Here is a 21,519-nt window from a genome sequence, read left to right as displayed (position 1 = left end):
GGAATGGCAATCTAAGATGGTATCTTTTCTAAGTTCGCTTTTATCTCTGATATGCTTGGTATGAGCATATGACAAAAAAAAGACCAACAGAGAAAGAGAATGAGTGCATGAAACATTTTTGCTTCCTCAGCTGTCTAGAACTTTGCTCTCTGTAGTGGGAAAAAGTCAAGGAACAGCCTTCTAATCTGTCACAAAAGCAAAACAACAGGTTGTGCTCCATATGTTGGTCACTTGGCAGTCTCCAGGAGATAGTGTCAAAGGAGCACAGATGGAGAAGAAATAAATTGCAGTGTGTATGAATGTTATCGTGTATTACAAGAAGCTGTGGTAATGGTGGGAGGAAGGAAATTAGTGGAGAGAAAGATAGAGGTGAGGTTACTAGGCAACCATCACTAGTAAAGAATAACATGAAAGGCCAGCAACAGACAAAGATTAAGGTTTTGTGTCAAAGAATTGGCCAACCAAATTAGATTTCTGGAGAAAATGATGCACTTATTTTAACATTTTATAAAAAGTTAGAAAATATGTTGAAAATACATAGTAGAAGGCTGAGGACCATGGAAAAACACTGAAAAGACACCATAAAAATGGAATATAAATGCAGGAGTAGGCAATACCTTTCTTAGACCACTAAACAATCAATTAATCTGGGTCAAAGACCAGCAATGTCTTGTGGATAGTGCAGAACAATTATATAAACGAGAGTCCCAAAAGTTCACAACAGATGGTTCTGCCAGGCTTACCTCTTATAAGTAAATTAGAAAACATGCAGGCTGCACAGAGGTGTGACTTTCAAGCTAACCCCAAGTAGTTGTTGGCTGGATATCACCCCCCCCCCCCCCACAGCTCCTCAAACAAATAAATGCCAGGTAATATGCATGTGCCCACCTATATTTAGCTTTCTTTTGAAACTGTGAGTTCTCTTTTTGCCTGGGAAACAGGGAACACAAATACCCAAAGGCCTCCATCAAGGGACGTGGTTAAAATTTAGTTTACCCACTATGTAGAGCCAAAAGGACTGGAAGTAGATGTTTCCTTCAGTTTGCAGGCTGCTTGGAATGGTATAGAATGGAATTGGAATGGAAGATATGGAATTTAGGTTTTCAGTACCATTACAGAAACTGCATCTACACAGAGCTATTTCCAGTGGTCCAGGGCCTATTACATGCTGCAGCATAAGAGCAAGATGCTGACCACTCAATAGCCCATTGGTGTGAATTCGTATGGCATATTGCATACTAAGTTGCTTGGATCTGATCTGACTCATATATTGTAGTTGATACAGATTTTCTGGATGTAATATTGGACCCTGCTTGCCCTGTGTTAATGGATATGATTCCGTCTGCACACCCAATGATGTGGGCAGAATCCTTGGAGAGATAAAGACTACCACATGTCTGCTGAATTCTTACCTTTCCGGGCTTTTAAAAGCAGCCATAGGGAGACTGGCTGAGTGAGAAAAGAGTGTGAATGTCTCCTTTTAGCAAGGCAGGACTCCAGGAGAGAACAGTCTGATTGCTGTTGAAAAGCCCTCCTTGAATCCCAATAAGCTGGACAAGTATCATCCAGTCTTCAGTGTTCCTTTTTTGCACAAGGTGTTGGAGCTTTGTGTGGTTTCCCAGTTCCAGGGTTCCAGATCCATTCAGTTTGATTTCAGGCCTGGTCATGGGATGAAGACTGCTTTGGCTGCCATGGTGGATGGCCTATGGCAAGAACTGGACAGAGTGAGTGTGTTCTGCTGGACCTCTCAGCAGGTTTGATTCATCAGACATAGTATTCATTTAGGCTGTGTATCTCAGATGGGACTTGGAGGCTCTGGTCCTTCCTGGAGGGGCAATTTCAGAAGGTAGTGCTGAGAGTCTCCTGTTCAACACCTTGGCCGTTGGCCTGTGGGGTCTGTTTCATCCCCCATTCTGATTAACATATACATGAAACCACTGGGAGAATTCTGGAGTTTTGGACTTTGGTGTCACCCATGTGCGGATGATACCCAACTCTTATCTCTCCTTTCCACCTAACCACAACAAGTTGTTCCTGTTCTAAACCAGTGTCTATTATCAATAATGGATACTGGACTGCATGAAGACAAACAGATTGAAACTTTATCTAGATAAGACAGAGATCTCCTGGTCAATCAAAAGGAAGGTATAACAACAACAACAACAACAACAACGATAACAACAACAACAACAACAACAACAACAACAACAACAACAACAACAACAACAACAACAACAACAACAACAACAACAACAACAACAAAATATCCCACCCATTTAGACCAAAGTCTACTCTGGGTGGCTAAAGATGGTACTAAAATAAACAACTGTATTACTGCACTAGAGGATGGCAAAATAAGTTAGGTGTCGACAGGATGGAAGGCCTGTCTGAAGAGCCAGGTCTTAAGTTGGCTCTTAAAAACGTCCAGCGAGGAAGCAGACAAATTTCGGGGGGGGGGGGGAGATTGTTCCAGAGCTGAGGGGCCACTGCCAAGAAGGCCCACTTTCTTGTTCTTTCTCTTTGGGCCTCACTCGGTGTTAGGCCCCTCAGCCGCCCCTCCTGGCTAGAGCGAGTGATACGGGTAGATCAAGGTGGGAGAAGGCGTTCCACCAGATATTGAGGTACTAATCTGTTTAGGGCTTTATATGTCATCGTTAATACTTTGAAATCAATGTGGAAACGAACAGGTAGCCAATGCAAGGCCGCCAGAGTGGGGGAGATATGTTAATGTTTTCTCACCCCAGTAAAAAGTCTGGCCACTGCATTCCACACCACTTGAAGCTTCTGCATCAATCTCAAAGGTAGCCCCACGCAGAGCGCATAACAGTAATCTAATCTCGAGACTACAAGCGCATGGACCAGAGTGGTGAGGCCCCCGACATCAAGATAGGGATGCAGCTGGGCGATCCACCAAAGATGGAAGTAGGCGGTGCAGACCACTGATGCTACCTGAGTTTCCATGGTAAGCACCGGATCAAAATGTACCCCCAAGCTGCGAACCTCAGTCTTTGTGGTGAGAGTCAAACCACCAATGTCTGAGCCACCCACCCTCAGGACCTCTGTCGTGTCTGGGTTCAGCCTCATAACATTTGCCTGCATCCATTCCAGTATGACATCCAGACAGCACTGAAGGGACAGAACGGCATCCATTGTTGTAGGAAAAAAGGAGATGTAGAGTTGGGTGACAACAGTGTACTGATGACACAAAGCCCCACACCTCCTGATGACCTGACCCAGCGGCCTCATGTAGATATTAAACAGCATTAGGGAGATAATTGAGCCCTGCGGAACCCCACAATTGAGATTCCACTGGGCCGAAACACAGTCCCCAAGCTGCACTCTCTGAGGACAGCCCTCCAAGAAGGATCAGAGCCAGGCTAACGCCAGACCACCGATTCCCAACTCGGAGAGCTTCCCCAGGAGGATACCATGGTCGATAGAATTGAAGGCGGCTGAGATATTGAGAAGGACCAACAGAAACATTTTGTCCCTTCTGGCCTCTCTCAGGAGGTCATCAAACACGGTGACCAATGCTGTTTCCATACTGTGGCACAGCCTGAAGCCAGACTGAAATGGATCCAGGGCTTTGGTTTCATCCAGAAGGGCCTAAAGCTGGTCAGCCACCACCCTCTCTACCACTTTACTAATGAAATAAACATTGGTGACGGGCATATAATTGCCAATATTGTCCACCACCAAATTTGGTTTCTTCCTAATGGGCCTAATGAGTGTCTCCTTGAGACCCATTAATTATTGCAGTGGCCCATTTGGTTGTTGTAGGCTGCTTTGATTAGCCAGGCTGGGCAAGGGTCAAGAGAAGATGAGGTGGCATGACAGTGGTCAAGCACCTTGTCCACCATATCTGGTGTCACAGGCTGAAAGAGATCAAGTTTCATAAAGCAAGGTGGGGCGCTGGTATGTGTATGTATACCCCTATACAGGACTGCACTATGGAGGGCAGTGGGGGAAACATATTCTGTTTTTGTTCCCGTCTACACAGAATTATCCCATTAGAACAATTTTTTAAGACATGTGGCCATCCGTTTTGTAAATTAGCTGTTCCAAAATGTTTTGATGTGATACAATATTCTGGTTTTCAGCAAACTCTCCCTTTTTGCCCCTCCTTATTTCTGATTGGCTAATGGATTTTAAAAGTTTGCTTATGTTCAGCTGATCCAACATTTTAAAGCTTGTTTTTGTTGCATGTGGTAATAAATAAAATATTCATGTAATACTTTAATATTTTTCTATTAAAAATGTCCTAATAAACAAAAATAGTAGCACATTTTCATCAACAGGTGGCACAGAATCGTGTTGCCAATTTATGCTTGTGGAATCATGTAAATCTTGGTGGCAAATTATCAGTCATCAACGAAGTGTTGGGTGCATTACTGGGTGCGCCATCAGCATTTGCCAATCCAAATGACAGTGTTTTTGTCAATCAAGATGTGCAGACAATACAGTGTATCACTAGCTGACTATTTAGACTGGGGCTTTACACTGGATTTGGACAAATCCAGAATTAAAAATTGAATTGCCCTGATTTGGACCTATTTTGTATAAGGTCCAACTCGAAGTGGAAAGGCCATATTTTGTTCCAAAATGAATTAAAGTGAATTTACAAAACAATATGTGTCTGGAGTAGAAATTGAGGCTTTGACTACACTGGCAAGCTGAATCAGAGCTATTCAGCTTTGGTGCAGCTTGATTCACAGCCTATTTTACGCTTCTGTTCAGATTAGTAATCACATGGAGACTTCGGATTGTATCAGTGGCAGTGTTCACACCAGCACCCTCAATCTGATGTGGTTTGATCACAAACTAAAATTAACATTCAGAAAACAAATTTCATGGTAATCAATAAAATGCAGGTGGCACAAAAATGGCAGTTATAGATCCAAAATAAAAATTTGGAGCCTGTTGAAAAATAAGGTAGCTTTGAGATTTATGAAATGAACAATGCCTTAGTGATATCTCATTTGGATTAGTTTAATGTGCTCTATATAAGGCTGCTGTTGGAAACTGTTTGGAAACTTAAGGGGGTCTAGAATGCTGCAGGAGCTGGCCAGAGAGAAAACAGAAATTCCTTGTTACAACATGTTCATTGGCTATTGATCCATTTCCAGGCATAATTCAGTCTTGGATTTGACCAATAACGCCCTCAATGGCTATCTGAGGGATTCCATCTCACCATTTCAGCCTCTCTGGGTTTTAAGATCTCCCAGGGAAGGCTTTTCTCTTGGTCCCACCACCCTCACAAGAATGATAGGTGTGGAAACAGAAAAAAACAAAAATCCAGTAGTAGCTCACAGGCTGTAGAATTTCCTCCCAGGGGAGAATAGACTGGCAGTCCCTACCACCACTGTCTTTCTGCCACAAGGAAAATACTGTACCTTGTACCTTTGTTTTCTGGCAGGCTTTTAATATATAAACTGAGGATCAGTAAGGAATTTTAAGGGGGTTGTTATGTTATGTGCTGTCAAGTCAGAACCAAGTTACCCTAATGGTGTCAGCTAATGAAATTACACATTTAGACACTATGGGTCAAAAGATCTAGTGGGGGGGGGGCGGATCTTCTTGAAGGCTTCTTTAAAGAGCTCTGCTTTAATAAAGTTTCTGAACGTTAAAAGGGAAGGGGCCTAGTGTATTTCCACAGGCAGAGTGTTCCAAAGTGTCATGGCCGACATTGAGAAGACCTGGTTCCTAGTCACAGTATATATATACAGTATTTATCCCACTTGTCTCCTAAAAAAGAACCCAAGGGTGGCTTACATAATTAAAAACCCAATTTTTAAAAGCTAAAAACAATAAATTATTTAAATACTGTATTTCAAAAAGAGTTTATAACATTATATTAAAAATGTTATGTAAAAGCATTACTAAAGATACATTTAACAGCAACAAGACACAAGAATCTGTTTAAAAACCGGTCTCAGACTAAAGAAAAGCCTGCCTAAAGAGAAAGGTCTTCACCTGCTTGCAGAAGGGCAGCAAAGATGGGGCCAGCCTGGCCTCCTGTGGGAGTAGGGTTGCCAGATACACGGGTACTAAAAGGAGGACATAGAAAGACAAAAAGGAGGACAAAGGAGGACATATTGAATATTTCATTTGAATCATTCCAGATTAAACCCACAATCAATACAATTTTATTACAATAGCTGCCAAAAATGTCTCTTAGTGAACCGACCAAGAAACAGTCATGTTAAAAATTAAAAATAAATTCAATGGAGGCTTTTAAAAAAAATATTGGGTTGGGCGGGCAGGTGGGGGAGGGGAAAGCCAGGGGGAAGGGGGTCCTTCCACCTCTCCCCCCCACCCAAAATTATAACATAAAATATACAAAAGCCTGACATTTTATCTTTGCCTGCCTGATGGAGGACATTAGGCTAAAAAGGAGGACATGTCCTCCTTTTGCCTGACATCTGGCAACCCTATGTGGGAGGGGATTCCAGATTTTAGGAGCAGCAACAGAGAAGGCCCTGTCCCATGTCCCCCACCAAATGTGCCTGTGAAGGTGGAGGGATCAAGAGAAAGGACTCCCCTGATTATCATAATATTCCAGCAGGCTAATAAAGGGAGACCATGGTCTTTGAGATAGCTTGGATCCAAACCGTTTAGGGCTTTATACAGTATGTTAAAACCAGCACTTTGAATTGTGCCTGGCTGGAACCAGACTGGCAGCCAATGGAGCTGTTGCAACTGGGGGTGGTGAGGTTATATGATCCTTGTAATCAGCTCCAGTTAACAATCTGGCTGCACTGTTTTGCCCCTGCTGAGGTTTCCACGCCCTTTCCAAAGGCAGCCCCACACAGAGCGTATTACAGGCTGTAACTAAGGCATTTGACTCCTCCAGGAACAGGGACAGCTGGATCAAGAAATCATAAACCAATAATAATATGATCCAGTTCCATGTTAGGCAGCGTATCAGGCAGCAACGATTCTCCAGCTCATTCAGCCTTGTGCCAGTGTTTTGGCGTCTTCCCATGTAAAAAGGTACTGCCTTCAGGTCTTGGGTCAGTATTCTTCGCCATGTTATTCGAGTGCGTCCTCGTCAAATAAAAAGCAAAAAGCGAATTGGTTGTTGTGGGTTTTTCGGGCTGTTTGGCCAGCAAAACGTCAGGAAGAAAAACCTCCAGAACACGGCCAAACAGCCCGAAAAACCCACAACAACCATCGGATACCGGCCGTGAAAGTCTTCGAGAACAGAAAAAGCTAATTCTCCACAAAAAAGCAATGAGAAACAAAAAAAAAAAAGGTGCAGATTGTTTCAGCTGCTCGTTCAAAGTGAAATTAACGGGAAAAGACATGGGTGCAGAAAAACGTAATGGCTGAAGAACTCAGAAGACTAGTGCGGATGCTACAACACAACCTAATTATTTATAGCTGCCTTATAGCAGAGCCCTGATTGTGTTAGAAAAGGAACACCGCGTAGCTGACTCTATACAGTACTTTGGCTGATAGATGTAACAATTTTATAATGGAAGTTGCAACTCCTTACATTAGTTATTGCTCGTATGCATTAAACATCGGCGAGCTTGCATTCACATATACCAGTGATGTCCTCCAAACAGTGAAATGTGCGACCTGTTGATTTCTGATGATTAAGGGGTATTTAAACCGTTAAAAGCACGCGTGGGCAAATTTTGTCATGAGCCTCAACTCAGCGCGAACGCACACCGCCAATGCATCAGGCGTTGCCCCTGAAATTTGTTTTGTTAATACAGTTTATATTGTTGATGTATTCAGTGCAGATCTAAAACATTATATCGTTTTAATTTCACCCCGTAAACCTATTCCATTTTCAATACTACGTGCGTAAATCCCCAGCGCAACTTTCCCCGCCCCTCCAGTTGCTACGGCAACAGAAGGCACAACTACGCCCACTCTTTTTTTTCTAGCCGCTCTAGCCCATTCTCCGTCTTTTGGTTGCTCGTCTGTAGAGCGCCTCTATGGTCGGATGAGGTCATAAATTCGCGCGAAGGGAGGGTAACTGCGACCGATGAAACTGAAATCATGGCGGCGGTGGATATACGAGGTAATGGGTTCGTTGTTTATACTAGACTAGAGGACGGAATTTTTCTAGTTGCTGCAGCAGATCATTTAGAAGCGATCCCTTATATTCTGTCAAAGGCACGTTTTGTTTTTATTTTTACCATTAAAGCCTTCCAGGAGCTGTGAGCTAGTTAACGGGAAAGAACAGTTCCCCAGCAGAGCCAAGGATATATAAAAAAAGATATAACGTCGGTGGGTCCGCGGAGTAAAACCCTTATTCTATTTTAAATCACAGTAAAAATAAAATTTAAAAAGGCTGGTCAAATGTCTCCTGCTTCGAAATAGCTTCGAAAGTTAGTTTTGATCTCTTGTGTTACTCTCTAATAAAATCATAAAATTACTGCCTTTTGGGTGAAAAATGATATAAAGGACTAACTATTAGTAGTCTCTTTAATGGCACTCAGTAAAAATCTGCAAAGCGAAAAAAGAATCTTAGAACAGGTTTCTTCCAGGAAAGTACAATGTTGGCTTAATTAAAACAGCTTTTATAACTATAGCGCGTGGTGTGTAAAATGTGTATAGTTTATTCAGCCTGTGAACTGTGTAACGGGGAACTGAGAGCATGTACATCCAGATTAATTAAAGAGGTTTTGTCTGGCTAGTCCTTAAAGAGTAACCTTTGAATCTGATCTCTGAAACATAAACATTTATTAAAACAAATGTTTATGTTTCAGAGATCAGATTCAAAGGTCTGGAGGACTTCTCTGTCCTGTAAAGCAGTGGTCCCCAACCTTGGGCCTCCAGATGTTCTTGGACTTCAGCTCCTGGTCAGCAGGGGTGGTGGTGAAGGCTTCTGGGAGTGGCAGCTCAATAACATCTGGAGGCCCACGGTTGGGGACCACTGCTGTAAAGGATTTAGAAATCTTACTTAATGTTAACTGTTAAAATTGTTCTGATGTGGAAAGTGCATCTCCTATACTAGAATTTAATAACAGTCTTTAATGGTGCTTAGTCTTATTTTTTGTTGCTTTTTTAGATGGGTTTTAAATTGTATTTAGTTATTATTTGTGATAATAATCTAACAGTACTTTAGGACTTTTAACTTCTTGTGTGTTTTAGCTATATTTGGTACTTTAAAATTAACATGTTAAGCTGCCATGGTTAGGATATTATAAACACATGAAGATCTAATAAAATGAAACAGTCCTTTCAAAATGAATAATGTATATGTAGAAGGAAATATTCACACTCTGGCCACTGTCAGTCACTGAAAAGGATTCAGGATATAATAATTGGCCATTTATGGGTGCAAACCTGGTTAGACCTGTGACTGATGTAGCTAAGTCCCCTGTTTATCTACTTACTTAATAAAGATAATGAATATTATATGAGGAAGCATATGTAAGATCATATTTTCTTAATTTAAGGAGGTCTGTAAAGAAGTCCCATTTTGCGCAGCTGGACCTTCCAATTTAATTAAAGTGTAATTTTTACAGTGTTTAAATGTATAAGGTGTCAGAAAATCCACTGACTTGTAAAATGAAATCCCTTTTCTGCTTCATGTGTTGTTTTAACAAACCTATTTTTAAGGTCAAGCCTTTACCATCCTTTTATGATTCTTTCACTATAACAGAGAATTAGTAATAATTATCAATATTTGGTAATTCAAAGTGTGTGAAATGTGGAATTGAAGCTAATTTCACAGGTTTCTTTGACCTGTGAAGAAGAAATTAATACAGTACCTTCTGCAGTGTCTTTTCCTGTTCTGTGGGAATATTGATTGCCTTTGTACTGTGTTTCCCCCAAAATAAGACAGGGTCTTATATTAATTTTTGCTCCAAAAAACACATTAGGGCTTATTTTCAGGGAATGTTTTATTTTACAGTTATGTCATCTTCTTCTGGTTGCTGCAGAATGGTGGCGGGCAGGGTTTCACTTAATGGGGGCTTATTTTTGGGGTAGGACTTACATTACGAGCATTCTAAAAAATCATACTAGGGCTTATTATCAGGGCAACAGGGTATATATAGTTCCGAAACAGTTAAATTCAGAGGATAGATGCAATAATGGAATCTACATTGGCTCTGTGCCAAACTTGTTGAGGTTCTGATATTTTAAAATATTTATACTGTTGGAGGAGTGCTGACAGCATTAATTTCCCTGTTGCTAAATGCAATGTAACTGAACTGTTTTCAGAAGTATACACCTCGTTAAATTGGTTTAGGGTCTGCCAAAAATACAGCAGTAATTTCTACTACAAAGTATTTGCTTTCTAAATTATTTTGATGGGTCCAAAATAATAATAGATAATTTAATTCTTCATCTACATGCTGAACTTGGCACTGCTAATCTGCTGTCCAATACACACCTTCATGGGGACATGTTACATTGAACATAGGTAAAGGTTCCTCTTGTTCAACTCTAGAGGGCGGTGCTCATCCCCGTTACCAAGCTGTTGAGCCAGCGTTTGTCCATAGACAGTTTCCATGGTCATGTGGCCAGCGCGACTAGACACAGAACGCCGTTAGCTTCCTGCTGTGATGGTACCTATTTATCTGCTCACATTTTTACATGCTTTCAAACTGCTAGGTGTGCTCTGGTCCATGGGGTCATGAAGAGTTGGACACGACTTAACGACTAAAGAACAACAACAAATAATCTACAATTTATACATAGGACTATACCGTTAGTCTGACCCAGCAGATGAATTTCAACAGCAGGTTTCTGCCACTGACTAGTATTTAAATTTAACAAAGTGTGAGGAGTTTAATTGAGCATCTTATCCAATCTTTTGGGGAGTAGGGTATACTGGTTTTGGAATCTTTCTGGCACTTTGAATTGAGGGCATGGGGGTGTTACAATGGCAGTTGAATCTTTAATGTGCTCGTTAGTGCTGCCGTCACAGCTGAGCACCGTACATTTCCTGTTAATATGGAGATGAACCTGATTTAGTCAACCTCTCACTGAAAACATCTGGAACTCCCTTGATATTTCCTAATATAGGTTTTCTTTATTGCATTGCAGTTGAATTTTTAAAGTATGCTATTTGGAAGTCTTCCTGTAGCTTTTGATTTGTAATGTGGCTAGGTTTCAAGTAAAATAGATCTGGAGAGGGTTTTGTCAAAGTTGTGTCATCTTGTATGCATCTGTTTCTTTAATACCTATGTTTATTTCAACTACTATTTTTATATATATAAGAGGGTAAATTACAACATTGAAGGATCAACTTTTATGGAAATGAAATAGAGCAGAGCACATTTACATAGTAACAAGACTGTCTCTTTACTTGCTCCTTTATGCAAGAGTTAGAGAGCAGCAGATTATTGATGCAGCATATGAATTATTCAGAGGCCTATTTATGCTGCATTAATCATGATTTCCCAAGCATCTAGGTTTTGCTTTCTAAAAGCTTTCTGAAACAATGCGCTCATATTTTATATACTCATATACAGTAGTATAGCTGAGTTTGCTCACTCAAAACCTGTTCAGCAGGCATACATTTACCAAATAGTTGCAGTGGGTTTTCTCAGTTTGCAAGTAGTAATGATGCAAACGCATTATATTTCCCTATTGTTTGTGACATGTCTGTGTTCACTTTTACCTTTTAATATGGATATGAAGTGTTCTGCACTGAGAGTCTGATAAGATTTTTGAGATTTCCATAGTTTAAAATGAACTTCTGACTCCTCCTATGGCTTCCTTTCCTTTAATTTGGCTTCCTTAAGCATTTAGAGCTACTGCTGGAGTTGTCCTGCTGGTTGATGCAGGATGTGCTCTGTGTGTAACAGAACATAGTCCTTTTGTTCTACCTTATCTGCTTGTTTGTTTTTGCATTTATATTCTACCTTTCTTTCCCTAAGCTCAAAGAGGTATGCATAGGATTTGCAGGTGGTATCCATTCTAGTCACTGACCAGATGTGATCAGCTCTAGCAAGGTTTCTATATCATGTGACTGCAAAATAAGGGGAACCTAGATTTGTGTGTGTATGTATTGCTTTTAGGGTGGGTGGAAAAGAGCTTGTGGATATTGAACCTTTGTTAAAGTGTATTGTTAGTGCATATGTTTATATTATTACTTGTATCCACCTCCACCAAGGAAAACCCAAAACCAAGTGTACTTGGCTCTAACAAGTGTTTCCCCCCCTCTTTCCCCTTCTCCAGATAACCTTCTGGGTATCTCCTGGGTTGATAGTTCCTGGATTCCAATATTGAATAGTGGAAGTGTCTTGGATTACTTCTCAGAGCGTAGTAATCCATTCTATGATCGAACATGCAACAACGAAATTGTGAAAATGCAAAGACTAACCTTGGACCACTTGAAGTAAGTTACTATGAAACATTTATATGATAGTAATATTATAAAACAACATCCAGGTTGTAGTCCTGTTAAATACTTAAATGAGAGTAAGTCCTGCAGTAGGGTTAATGTTGCATTAGTTGTGTGTAAGAATTCTTTGGGAGGGATCATCTATGCCAGTGGTCCCCAACTTTGGGCCTCCAGATGTTCTTGGACTACAACTCCCAGAAGCCTTCACACCACCTCTGCTGGGCAGGATTTCTGGGAGTTGAAGTCCAAGAACATCAGGAGGCCCAAGGTTGGAGACCACTGATCTATGCAATCTAAAGAGCAACAAGATTACAACTCCCAGGAAGCACTAGGCAACTTCCTTTGTTGTGCATTTACAACAGAAGTAGGATGGAACTAGGCTGTGCAGCCTGTAAGATGAGGCCCCGATCCAGCTGAGCGAAATGTAGGAGTGTATAGGTGTGGGTCTGTGGCTTGGAACTCACAGAATTCAATTTAGGGAAATCTTAAAGAATTCTGGCAGTTGGAGTAAAAAAAAAAAAATCAAAATGGCACATGCCTAGTCAGAAGTCCAGTAGGCAACAAATATATTAAAACAAATGCATCATACTGGACAGCAGTATAAATTTCAACATATAATTTTTTTGTCTGGAAGCTGTCAGAAAAAGGAGTGTGTCACACTTAATTTCTTAAATGACTTGCTCCAAGAGGAACCACTGACAATTATGGAATTGTTCCATCTTTGTGAAGCTCTCCATTCATTTGTTTTCCATGTCTGTGCAATAACTTCAAAGTAGCTGTATCTCCTGATGTCAGTCTTGTTCTCTTCTCCTTCAGTCAAATGGTTGGAGTGGAATATATCCTCCTTCATGCACAAGAGCCAATTCTCTTCATTATTCGAAAGCAGCAAAGACAATCTCCGACACAAGGTGAGGATGTACACAGCATAATAATTAAGGGGGGAAACCATAAATGCTGTAGGCATGGCCCGTCCTGTACAGGTGCAGTATTCATAGGGTTCAACAAGGAGCCTCCCCTTCAGTGTATGTCCCTAGAATAGCTGCTCAGCACTCTATGCAAGCTTCCTGTATCCTTTTCCAGCCTCCCTATCTGGTTTTTGAATCAAGTTGCACAAAATTTTGAGATATGGGGTATGTATATGTTAACTCCAATTGATCATGGCAACTTGTTAAGAAAGAGGAGAAAAAATGGGAATCCTTTTGTGGTGGGGATGCTGTGCCTTCCAGGGAAGGAAGAACATATTTTGTATTTGGGGTAGGAGATACATCATTACTATTTTCCCAGTCCACAGTTCGGAAAAGGTTTGGGGGCCGCTGCTTTAAGTTATACCAATGGCTCTTGTCTCACAGTGGAAACAAAGTTGAATAGTCCTGGCATTTATTGTGTTCTGTCCTTTCCCTTTTCTGTTTCAAAGTGTCTGGTTATTACTTTCTGAAGTGATTTACACAAGACAGCATGTCATTGCACATACATTTTGGACAACATCACTATAGCTAAATGCTTGTGTATATCCTCATTCTATATTCACAATCCATTTTCCATTTACTGTTCCTGTCAGTGATAGTTTTAATGAGTGAAGTCCAGATGCAATACTAATTTTGCTGATTCTTTTCTCTTGAGCCTCTACAATATATTGGTTAGAGAGCCCATCATGGGGAAACCTAATCTCAGATTTGCATTTAGATATGCAACTCTTCAGAGCCTGCCATCAACTCTGCCAGGCTTATCTTACAAAAGAAGATAAAATAATTGGAAGGGAACTGTCAGTACTGCCTTGAGTATCTTGCAGAAAATGTTGCCTGTGAATACAACAGTAAATAAATAGGACTTTAATATGATCTTTTTGTTCCAGTGAGTTAAGCAAATTCACCCATTGGTTATCTTAAATTTTCTGGTAACTGCACTAATGTTGCCTTTTTTCTTTTTCAGTTATCCCATTGGCTGATTATTACATTATAGCTGGAGTAATTTATCAGGCACCTGACCTGGGATCAGTTGTGAATTCTAGAGTGGTATGTCTGTGCGTTTTGTATTCTGTAATAGAAGAAGAAAACAGTTCTGTGGCTCTGTTTGTTTGTTTGTTTTTTTGTTTGTTTCATTTGCCTGCAAGCTTTAGTGGGGGAAATGTATAAGAAAATTGCAGAATAGATGCTATTGTGCTCCTATATGGTATATATATAGTTTTTACATGTAAGGTGGAAGTTACTGTACACCAGTGGTTCTTAACCTTGGGTTACCCAGGTGTTTTTGGACTGCAACTCCCAGAAGCCTTCACCATGAGCTGTGCTGGCTGAGGTTTCTGGGAGTTGCAGTTCAAAAGCATCTGGGTAACCCAAGGTTAAGAACCACTGCTGTACACTAGGAGTTTGCCTTAGTACTTCTCCTTGGGGAGAATGCTCCACAGCAGGCACCCTAGCTGAGAACTGCCCCAGTAGCGGCCATAAGTCAAACTTCAGAAGGTGGAGGCATCTGGTGAAGGCCCCCTGGGATGAGCTGTGTGTATGAAATCTGAATAGCAAAGTGGTGCTCTATGAGCATTTTCAGATTGCTTTCACCTTTCCTCATTGATTCTTGCTCCACATGCTTTCTTTACTAAGTGGTAGTTCTGTACCATCACTCTTTATTCCTTTTCCCCCACCACTGACCTTTTTAAAAAAAAAACCCAACACCTTTGCTCCAGAAGGCCTAGATGGACTCTATATCAAAGGTGAGCAACTTACAAAAGTCCAGGGGCCAGATAGGTCCATGTCTGGTCCCACCAAGATATATATATATATATATATATATATATATATATATATATATATATATATATATATATATATATATATATATATATATATATAAGTATTTACTGAAAAAAAACCTCTTACACCCTCTGGTTGTTATGGGGAACACTTTTGTGTAAAGTTTTTTTTTCTTTTATCAGAAATGACTCCTGAGTTTTTAGAGTCCCTCCCCCTTGGTTAAAATAGCTAATGGGGTCAAAATCTGCATAGGTTGCCTGACACACTTGCTAGGCTATAAGAGGACTTTCTTTGAGTAAATTACAAGTGGGGGAACACTGCTTACCTCTTGCATTAGCCCATATAAGTTCAGAATACTCTGCTGTGTATTTGTAAATAAAATTTATTAGTTAGTTTTATTAGCTAAAACATAGCACCAAGAGAAACATAATCCATTTCTTTAAAATGCATCTTTTTTTTTCCAAGCTCACTGCTGTACATGGAATCCAGTCAGCTTTTGAGGAAGCCATGTCCTACTGTCGTTATCACCCGTCCAAAGGCTACTGGTGGCATTTCAAAGACCAAGAGGAACGAGGTAGAGCACTTACGCACATTAGCCTTTAATATCCTTCTCTTTCTTCTCAGAAATTCAAATATTAGGTTCAATGTGTATAGTTTGTTAAAATCTCTGCTAATGCTATTATTTTAAGTATTACACACAGGAACACACAAAAAGAACTGAGAAAGAATTAAAGTATTCATTCCAGGTGGTCTACCTGACAAGGACAATGCTAAAAATATCCATCTTCTTCCTTAATATTTTATTCCCACACTTTCAGGTCTTAATGCCTGCAGTTCATAATTTGAAGGAAATATGAACCCATATTTAAAAAGTTTAGTTAAAATATTTTTCCAAAAAAAATAAGAAAGGAAATGAAAATAGAAATAAAACATAAGTTCTAATGAAATATTTCATGGTTATGTCTTCAATACTGTTTCCAGATAAAGCCAAACCTAAACCCAAAAAGAAGGAAGAACCAAGCTCAATTTTCCAACGACAACGTGTGGATGCCTTACTTCTGGATCTGAGACAAAAATTTCCTCCAAAATTTGTTCAAGTATGTAGTTAATGTGAAGGGTATAATGTTCTGTTATGGCTCAATAACTTCATTAAGAACACATATGGTATATTATACACAGTATTATACACAGTGTGACAAAGTTGTGTATATTCTGAAATTGTCAAATCAGTGGTGAGTTGTTGCTAACATCACTTCCATTGTGCGTATGGAGCTGTGCAACAGGATCTCGGCCACTGTCTATTTCGAACGTCTGTTGTGCAATGAAGGGTGCTGCACAGTTGAGTGCTTTATTTCAGTGGAGCTTGTTCCACAATTCTGCTGCTTTGTGTTTTTTAATCTTGTGCTGTCCTTGAAAGCAGGGTGGAATTTGCAACAGGTACAAAATGCAGTGGCCAGGCTGGTGTCAGGGTTTTGAGATATTATATCTCCCCAGTTCTGGCCTATTTGCATCGGTTGCCTGTATGCTTCTACCGTGTTCTCCGAAAATAAGGTCATGTATTAATTATTTGCTTGAAAAATGCATTAGGGCTTATTTTCAGGTTAGGCCTTATTTTGGGGGAAATGGGATATGTCAAATTCAAGACATTGATATTGATATATAAGTCCCTTAACAATTTGGGACCCCATTACCTGTCAGAGTTACATCTCCCTGAGATTCTCTGACCATGGGTTGGGAAGTCTACAATCCAGGTAGCCAACTCAGAATAAATATATCATAATTTAGAATGCCTGGGTAACAGTGGAATGCTTGCCTCCATGTCGCTACTGTGCTAGTATAGTCATAGAGGAAAACTTTATTCTCGTGCTTATTCTTTTGTTTCTCTGTTAAGGATAGTTTATAAAGTTTTCGTGAGAGCCAAGCTGTATATTTCTGATTTGTGACTTATTTCCCCTGTGTTTTGTTCACAGCAAAAACCTGGAGAAAAGCCCATCCCAGGTGAGAATTCAAATAGCATTTTTAAATTAAGACCAAATCCAGAGATCCTGCTGATGAGATTTTTCGGAAAAAGGACACTGACTAAATCCAATGTTGTAATGCTTACCATATATCTTTCCACGTATGGTGGAAAGATATATGGTATGGTGACCTCTTATCTCCTGCCATCCCTGTATGGTAACCTCTTATATTCTGCCATTTCTGTATAAACCTAGGTGCAAGAAACTCTAATGCTGTTGTAAGTGTGTGTGGGAACCTGAATGCAGATGTTGAAGTGGTTTCTGTGACTGGACAGTGTTGCATTGTTGTGGGTCATAGCATAATGCCTGACAACAGAAAAAAGTTCTCATAGGTCAAGATGTCTCTGTATGCCCAGTTGGTGGAATTGGGCTGTTCCAGCAAAAATGGATTGGGATTGAATACATTTCAGATGTTTCTTGCTAGCAGTCAAAGGCAGCCATGTATAAAAGGCTGTGTATGAACCTGAAAGTTAATTTGCAACACTGATAATAGACATGTTCAACAATTTGATTTGGATTTCATGTTTTATTTTTCTAGTGGATCAGATCAAGAAGGAGTCAGAGCCAGCACCTGAAGCTATTAAACAAGAGGAGAAAGAGCCTGCCAAGATCACACAACAGAGCACTAGTGCTAAGGGGCCACCAGAGAAAAGGATGAGACTACAGTGACAAAAATTAAAATCACTATTTCTGACTCCTACGAAATTTGTAAAGAAGGGAATGTAAAGTTGTTTGCTCTTTGGAAAGTTTTTGGTAGACTGTGACATTTCACAGATTAAAAATGAATTAACTGTTTACACACTTGTTAGTTACAAATTAACAACACACAGGAAGGAAAGCCTTCCTACTCTGATGTTCAGTGCTGGATTACACACTATGAAACATTTTTGAAGCTTTTTCCAAAATATTGTTTTTCATGCGTTTTAAAAGGTTCCAAATTTGACTGAAAACCTGTCCCTTTGTTTCACAAAGCTTGAGGTGGTGGTACTTGATGACCTCCAGTGATATAACTATACTTCTCCCAGTTAGACCCTAGAAAATGATTTAAAGACCTTGAGGACAGCAAGCAGTTTATTCCTTGATCATCATTGTTTTCTTTAGGTTTTCATTGCTGTGAGTGCTCTTGAAACAAGAGGGAAGTACAAAATGTGGGACTGTGTGAAGAAAGAAATAGATAGGTATAGACAGAAATCTATTCATAATTGCTTTATAATGCCTGTATAACTGAAAGTTAAAATTTCAGATTTAATACACACTAAAAGTGGAACATCAGTCTCCTTAAAAGTTGAGTGCCTGGTGCTGTATACATTTTTTGTGCATTAACTTGTCACAGCAGTACAAAAGTATATCTCTATCAGTTTTTTCTGAATTTACATTTTCATTGTCTTCCTGACATTAGGTAGTATTCAGTTAATTTTTCCACTGGCAGAATTGTTGTCAGTACAATAGAAATCATGGATGGTTGTCTCTTTCTAATATTGCTGGGGAAGTGGGTTCTCTGGAGAAGTTTGCGGGGGCTATAGGAGACACAGGAAAAAGGCTTGTAGAGCAAGCAAAATATCCTTTGCTTCTAAACTAGACACTGGCTAAAGCAGAGATAATGGTGCTGCAATCTTGTTCAGAGGGAGAGATGGAAGAAGTGTGTATGGGGATTGTATCGATATTCATTAAAATACTGAAAAATGGATAGTCAGCAACTAGTTGGTCATTTCAGTCAATCACAATAATCTTCCATAACGTTGGCTTTCTCCATTTGTCACTGTAATTCCCTGAAACTGGGAGAGAGAGATTCTGTATATACAGTATGTATAACAGTGTAGTTTACATTAGGTTGCAATAGGCAAAGATGCTTTATTTAGTTGTCACATCTGATAATGTTGGGCGGATAATGTGTCTGAACCTTAGTGGTAACTGTTACCACTTCAGAAATCTGGTTCATATGAAATTTGACATACAGTACATGAGTTGCAAATATTATCTTGATTAGGAAACAAGGGAGGAAAATATTTTCTGAATATGTTTTCTGTTTGGTGGTTCCTCTTTCTTCCAAACACACTGATGGGTATTGATAGCTTGTATTTCTTCCACTTCACTATTCAAATCTGCATTGTATCAATGCAAAATAAATTATTTTAAGTATCTTATGTGAACTGCTTGCTTCCAAAGAAAATAAAGTTTACATTGAGGTTGAAAAATATATTTAAACTATTAGTTTTTGTATGATAAAATTAAATAAGTGACTGTCTCACATGAGATTTTAACAGTTTTGTTACTTCTATCATTTTAGAGTACTACTTTGTTGTAAAGTTGAAATAGAAAATCCTCAGATAAAATAATACTGAGATAAAATATTTTGTACTGTGGATTTACATCTGCCTTACATGTACATGCACACAGGCAAAATGAAAAAGAGAAACTGTTTCAAATGTCATAAGTGAACTAGAACCAGGTATGACCAATACGTTTGTACATGACACCCATCATGTGTAAAAGCATTTCACTCATCACTCTTGGAACAGGATTACAGAAACACTTTTTAATCTGAACTGGCATGTATACTCTAATGTTGTACAGTAGAACCGCTTTATCTGTGGGATCAGTATCCACTTAATTATCCATGGTCTGAAAAGATTAAAAATCTTAAAATAAAAGTCTGTATACAGTATATATATATTTATATATAATGAAGTTCTCAGAACTGGCCAATAGAGGGAGCCAAATAGCATGCTATGTATACCCTTCATGGTTCTTCTACAGTTCACTATACAGTGGTGCCTCGCAAGAAGTAATTTGTTCCGCAAGTAGCACTGTCTTGCAAAATTTTCATCTTGCGAAAAGTGGTTTCCCATAGGAATGCACTCCTATGGGAACCTCACAAGATGAAGATAATCCATCCGTCTTGCGAAGCATTGGTCTTGCGAAAAACATTCGTCTTGCAAAGCACGGCCATTGAAGAGGTTGTCTTGCAAGGCACCACAGTGATCGCAAAAAACATTTGTCTTGCATGTTTTTCGTCCCGCGAGGCATTCGTCTTGTGAGGCACCACTGTAATCCATTTTTCAGTATCTGTAGGGGGATGTGAAACTGATCCCCTGTGGATGTGGGGGACCTACTGCATTCTCCATCCCTGCTTACAATTTTAGTTTACTTATATAGAAACTATAACTATGTTAGTGGGTAAAGTTTGGTTGAGGCTAGGAAGAGCAGAAATTGGTAAGGGGGATGAATGTGAAGGCACCAAAGTATATGGTAAGGTTAAGTGTACTTCCATAAATCCTTTGTTAAATTAAACTGTAATTAAGTGACTTCCAATAAGCAGACTCAAAAAGTGATTTCTGCAATATAGTCATTAGTAGAAACCCTTATAAAGTGGTTTATTATGCTAATTGAATGAAGTTTTGTGGCGCAGCGGTTAAACTGCAGCCAAGATTCTGCTTATGACCTGAGTTTGATCCTGAAGTATTTGGTTAGCCATCTTAAGGTTGACTTGGTGTTCCATCCTCCCAGGGTTGATAAATTTGAGTACCCAGCTCAGTGGGTCGGGGGGGGGGATGTGTAGTGTTCATAATTAAACTAAACTGCCCAGAGAGCTTTAAGCACTACGGGATGGTATATAAGCAGTACACTTTGCTTTAAAGCTACAGAATATACAAATGCAATAATAGGTGATACCGTTATAGACAAAACAACAACAAAAAAAACATAGTCTGCTAGCTTTCATGGATTAGGACTTCCCACTTCATCAGGCTTGTACCAGTGTAAAGAATATAAATGTCCCAAAGGTTCATGACAAGATATTTCAATGGAACTATTTCAATGGGATTACGAAGATACCAAAACATATAATTATTCAATGGTAATATTAGAAGTCTCAATAGAATATACCACTGACGTAGTAGAAAGTGTGTTCCCATAGTTTCAGTAGAAGGACTGGCTGCGGCCAGACTTCTGACTGGGGTGAGAAAATGTCAACACGTCTCCCCCACTCTGGCTACCCTGCAGTTTGATTCTGCATTGATTTCAAAGTATGGACGATGACATATAAAGCCCTAAATGGTTTAGGACCTCAATATATGGCGGAACCTCTCCCACCTAGATCTACCCGTATTACTCGCTCTAGCCAGGAGGGGCGTTTGAGGGGCCTAATGCCAAGGGAGACTCGGAGAGAAAGAACAAGAAACCGGGCCTTCTCGGCAGTGGCCCCTCACCTCTGAAACAGTCTGCCCACAGAAATTTGCCTTGCTCCCTCGCTGGATGTTTTAAGCAAGCTCAAGACTTGGCTCTTTAGGGAGTCCTTTCTGTCATTATTTAATTTCTTTTTGCCACCTTGTATCATGTTATGTTGTTGTTATCTTATGTGGCTATTGTTTTTATGAAATTGTTTTATGAATTTGTTGTTATCCGCCCAGAGTAGACTTCGGTCTAGATGGGCAGG

General features: G+C 39.8%; 1 protein-coding gene across 1 annotated transcript; it reads left to right on the top strand.

Annotated features, from left to right (window-relative positions):
• Nucleotides 1–7,911: 7,911 nt before the first annotated feature.
• Nucleotides 7,912–19,735, top strand: MED6 (mediator complex subunit 6). The gene is made up of 8 exons (XM_020788513.3): nucleotides 7,912–8,035; nucleotides 12,154–12,313; nucleotides 13,136–13,227; nucleotides 14,249–14,331; nucleotides 15,532–15,640; nucleotides 16,048–16,163; nucleotides 17,037–17,064; nucleotides 17,623–19,735. Exons 1-8 carry the CDS (start codon nucleotides 8,014–8,016, stop codon nucleotides 17,751–17,753), a joined length of 741 nt encoding a protein of 246 aa, XP_020644172.1. The 5' UTR covers nucleotides 7,912–8,013; the 3' UTR covers nucleotides 17,754–19,735.
• Nucleotides 19,736–21,519: the final 1,784 nt, after the last annotated feature.

The sequence above is a fragment of the Pogona vitticeps genome, chromosome 1 (genome assembly GCF_051106095.1).
Source record: "Pogona vitticeps strain Pit_001003342236 chromosome 1, PviZW2.1, whole genome shotgun sequence".
NCBI lineage: Eukaryota > Metazoa > Chordata > Lepidosauria > Squamata > Agamidae > Pogona > Pogona vitticeps.
The sequence above is the reverse complement of the archived record's forward strand: the minus strand, read 5'-3'. Positions and strand labels throughout refer to the sequence as shown.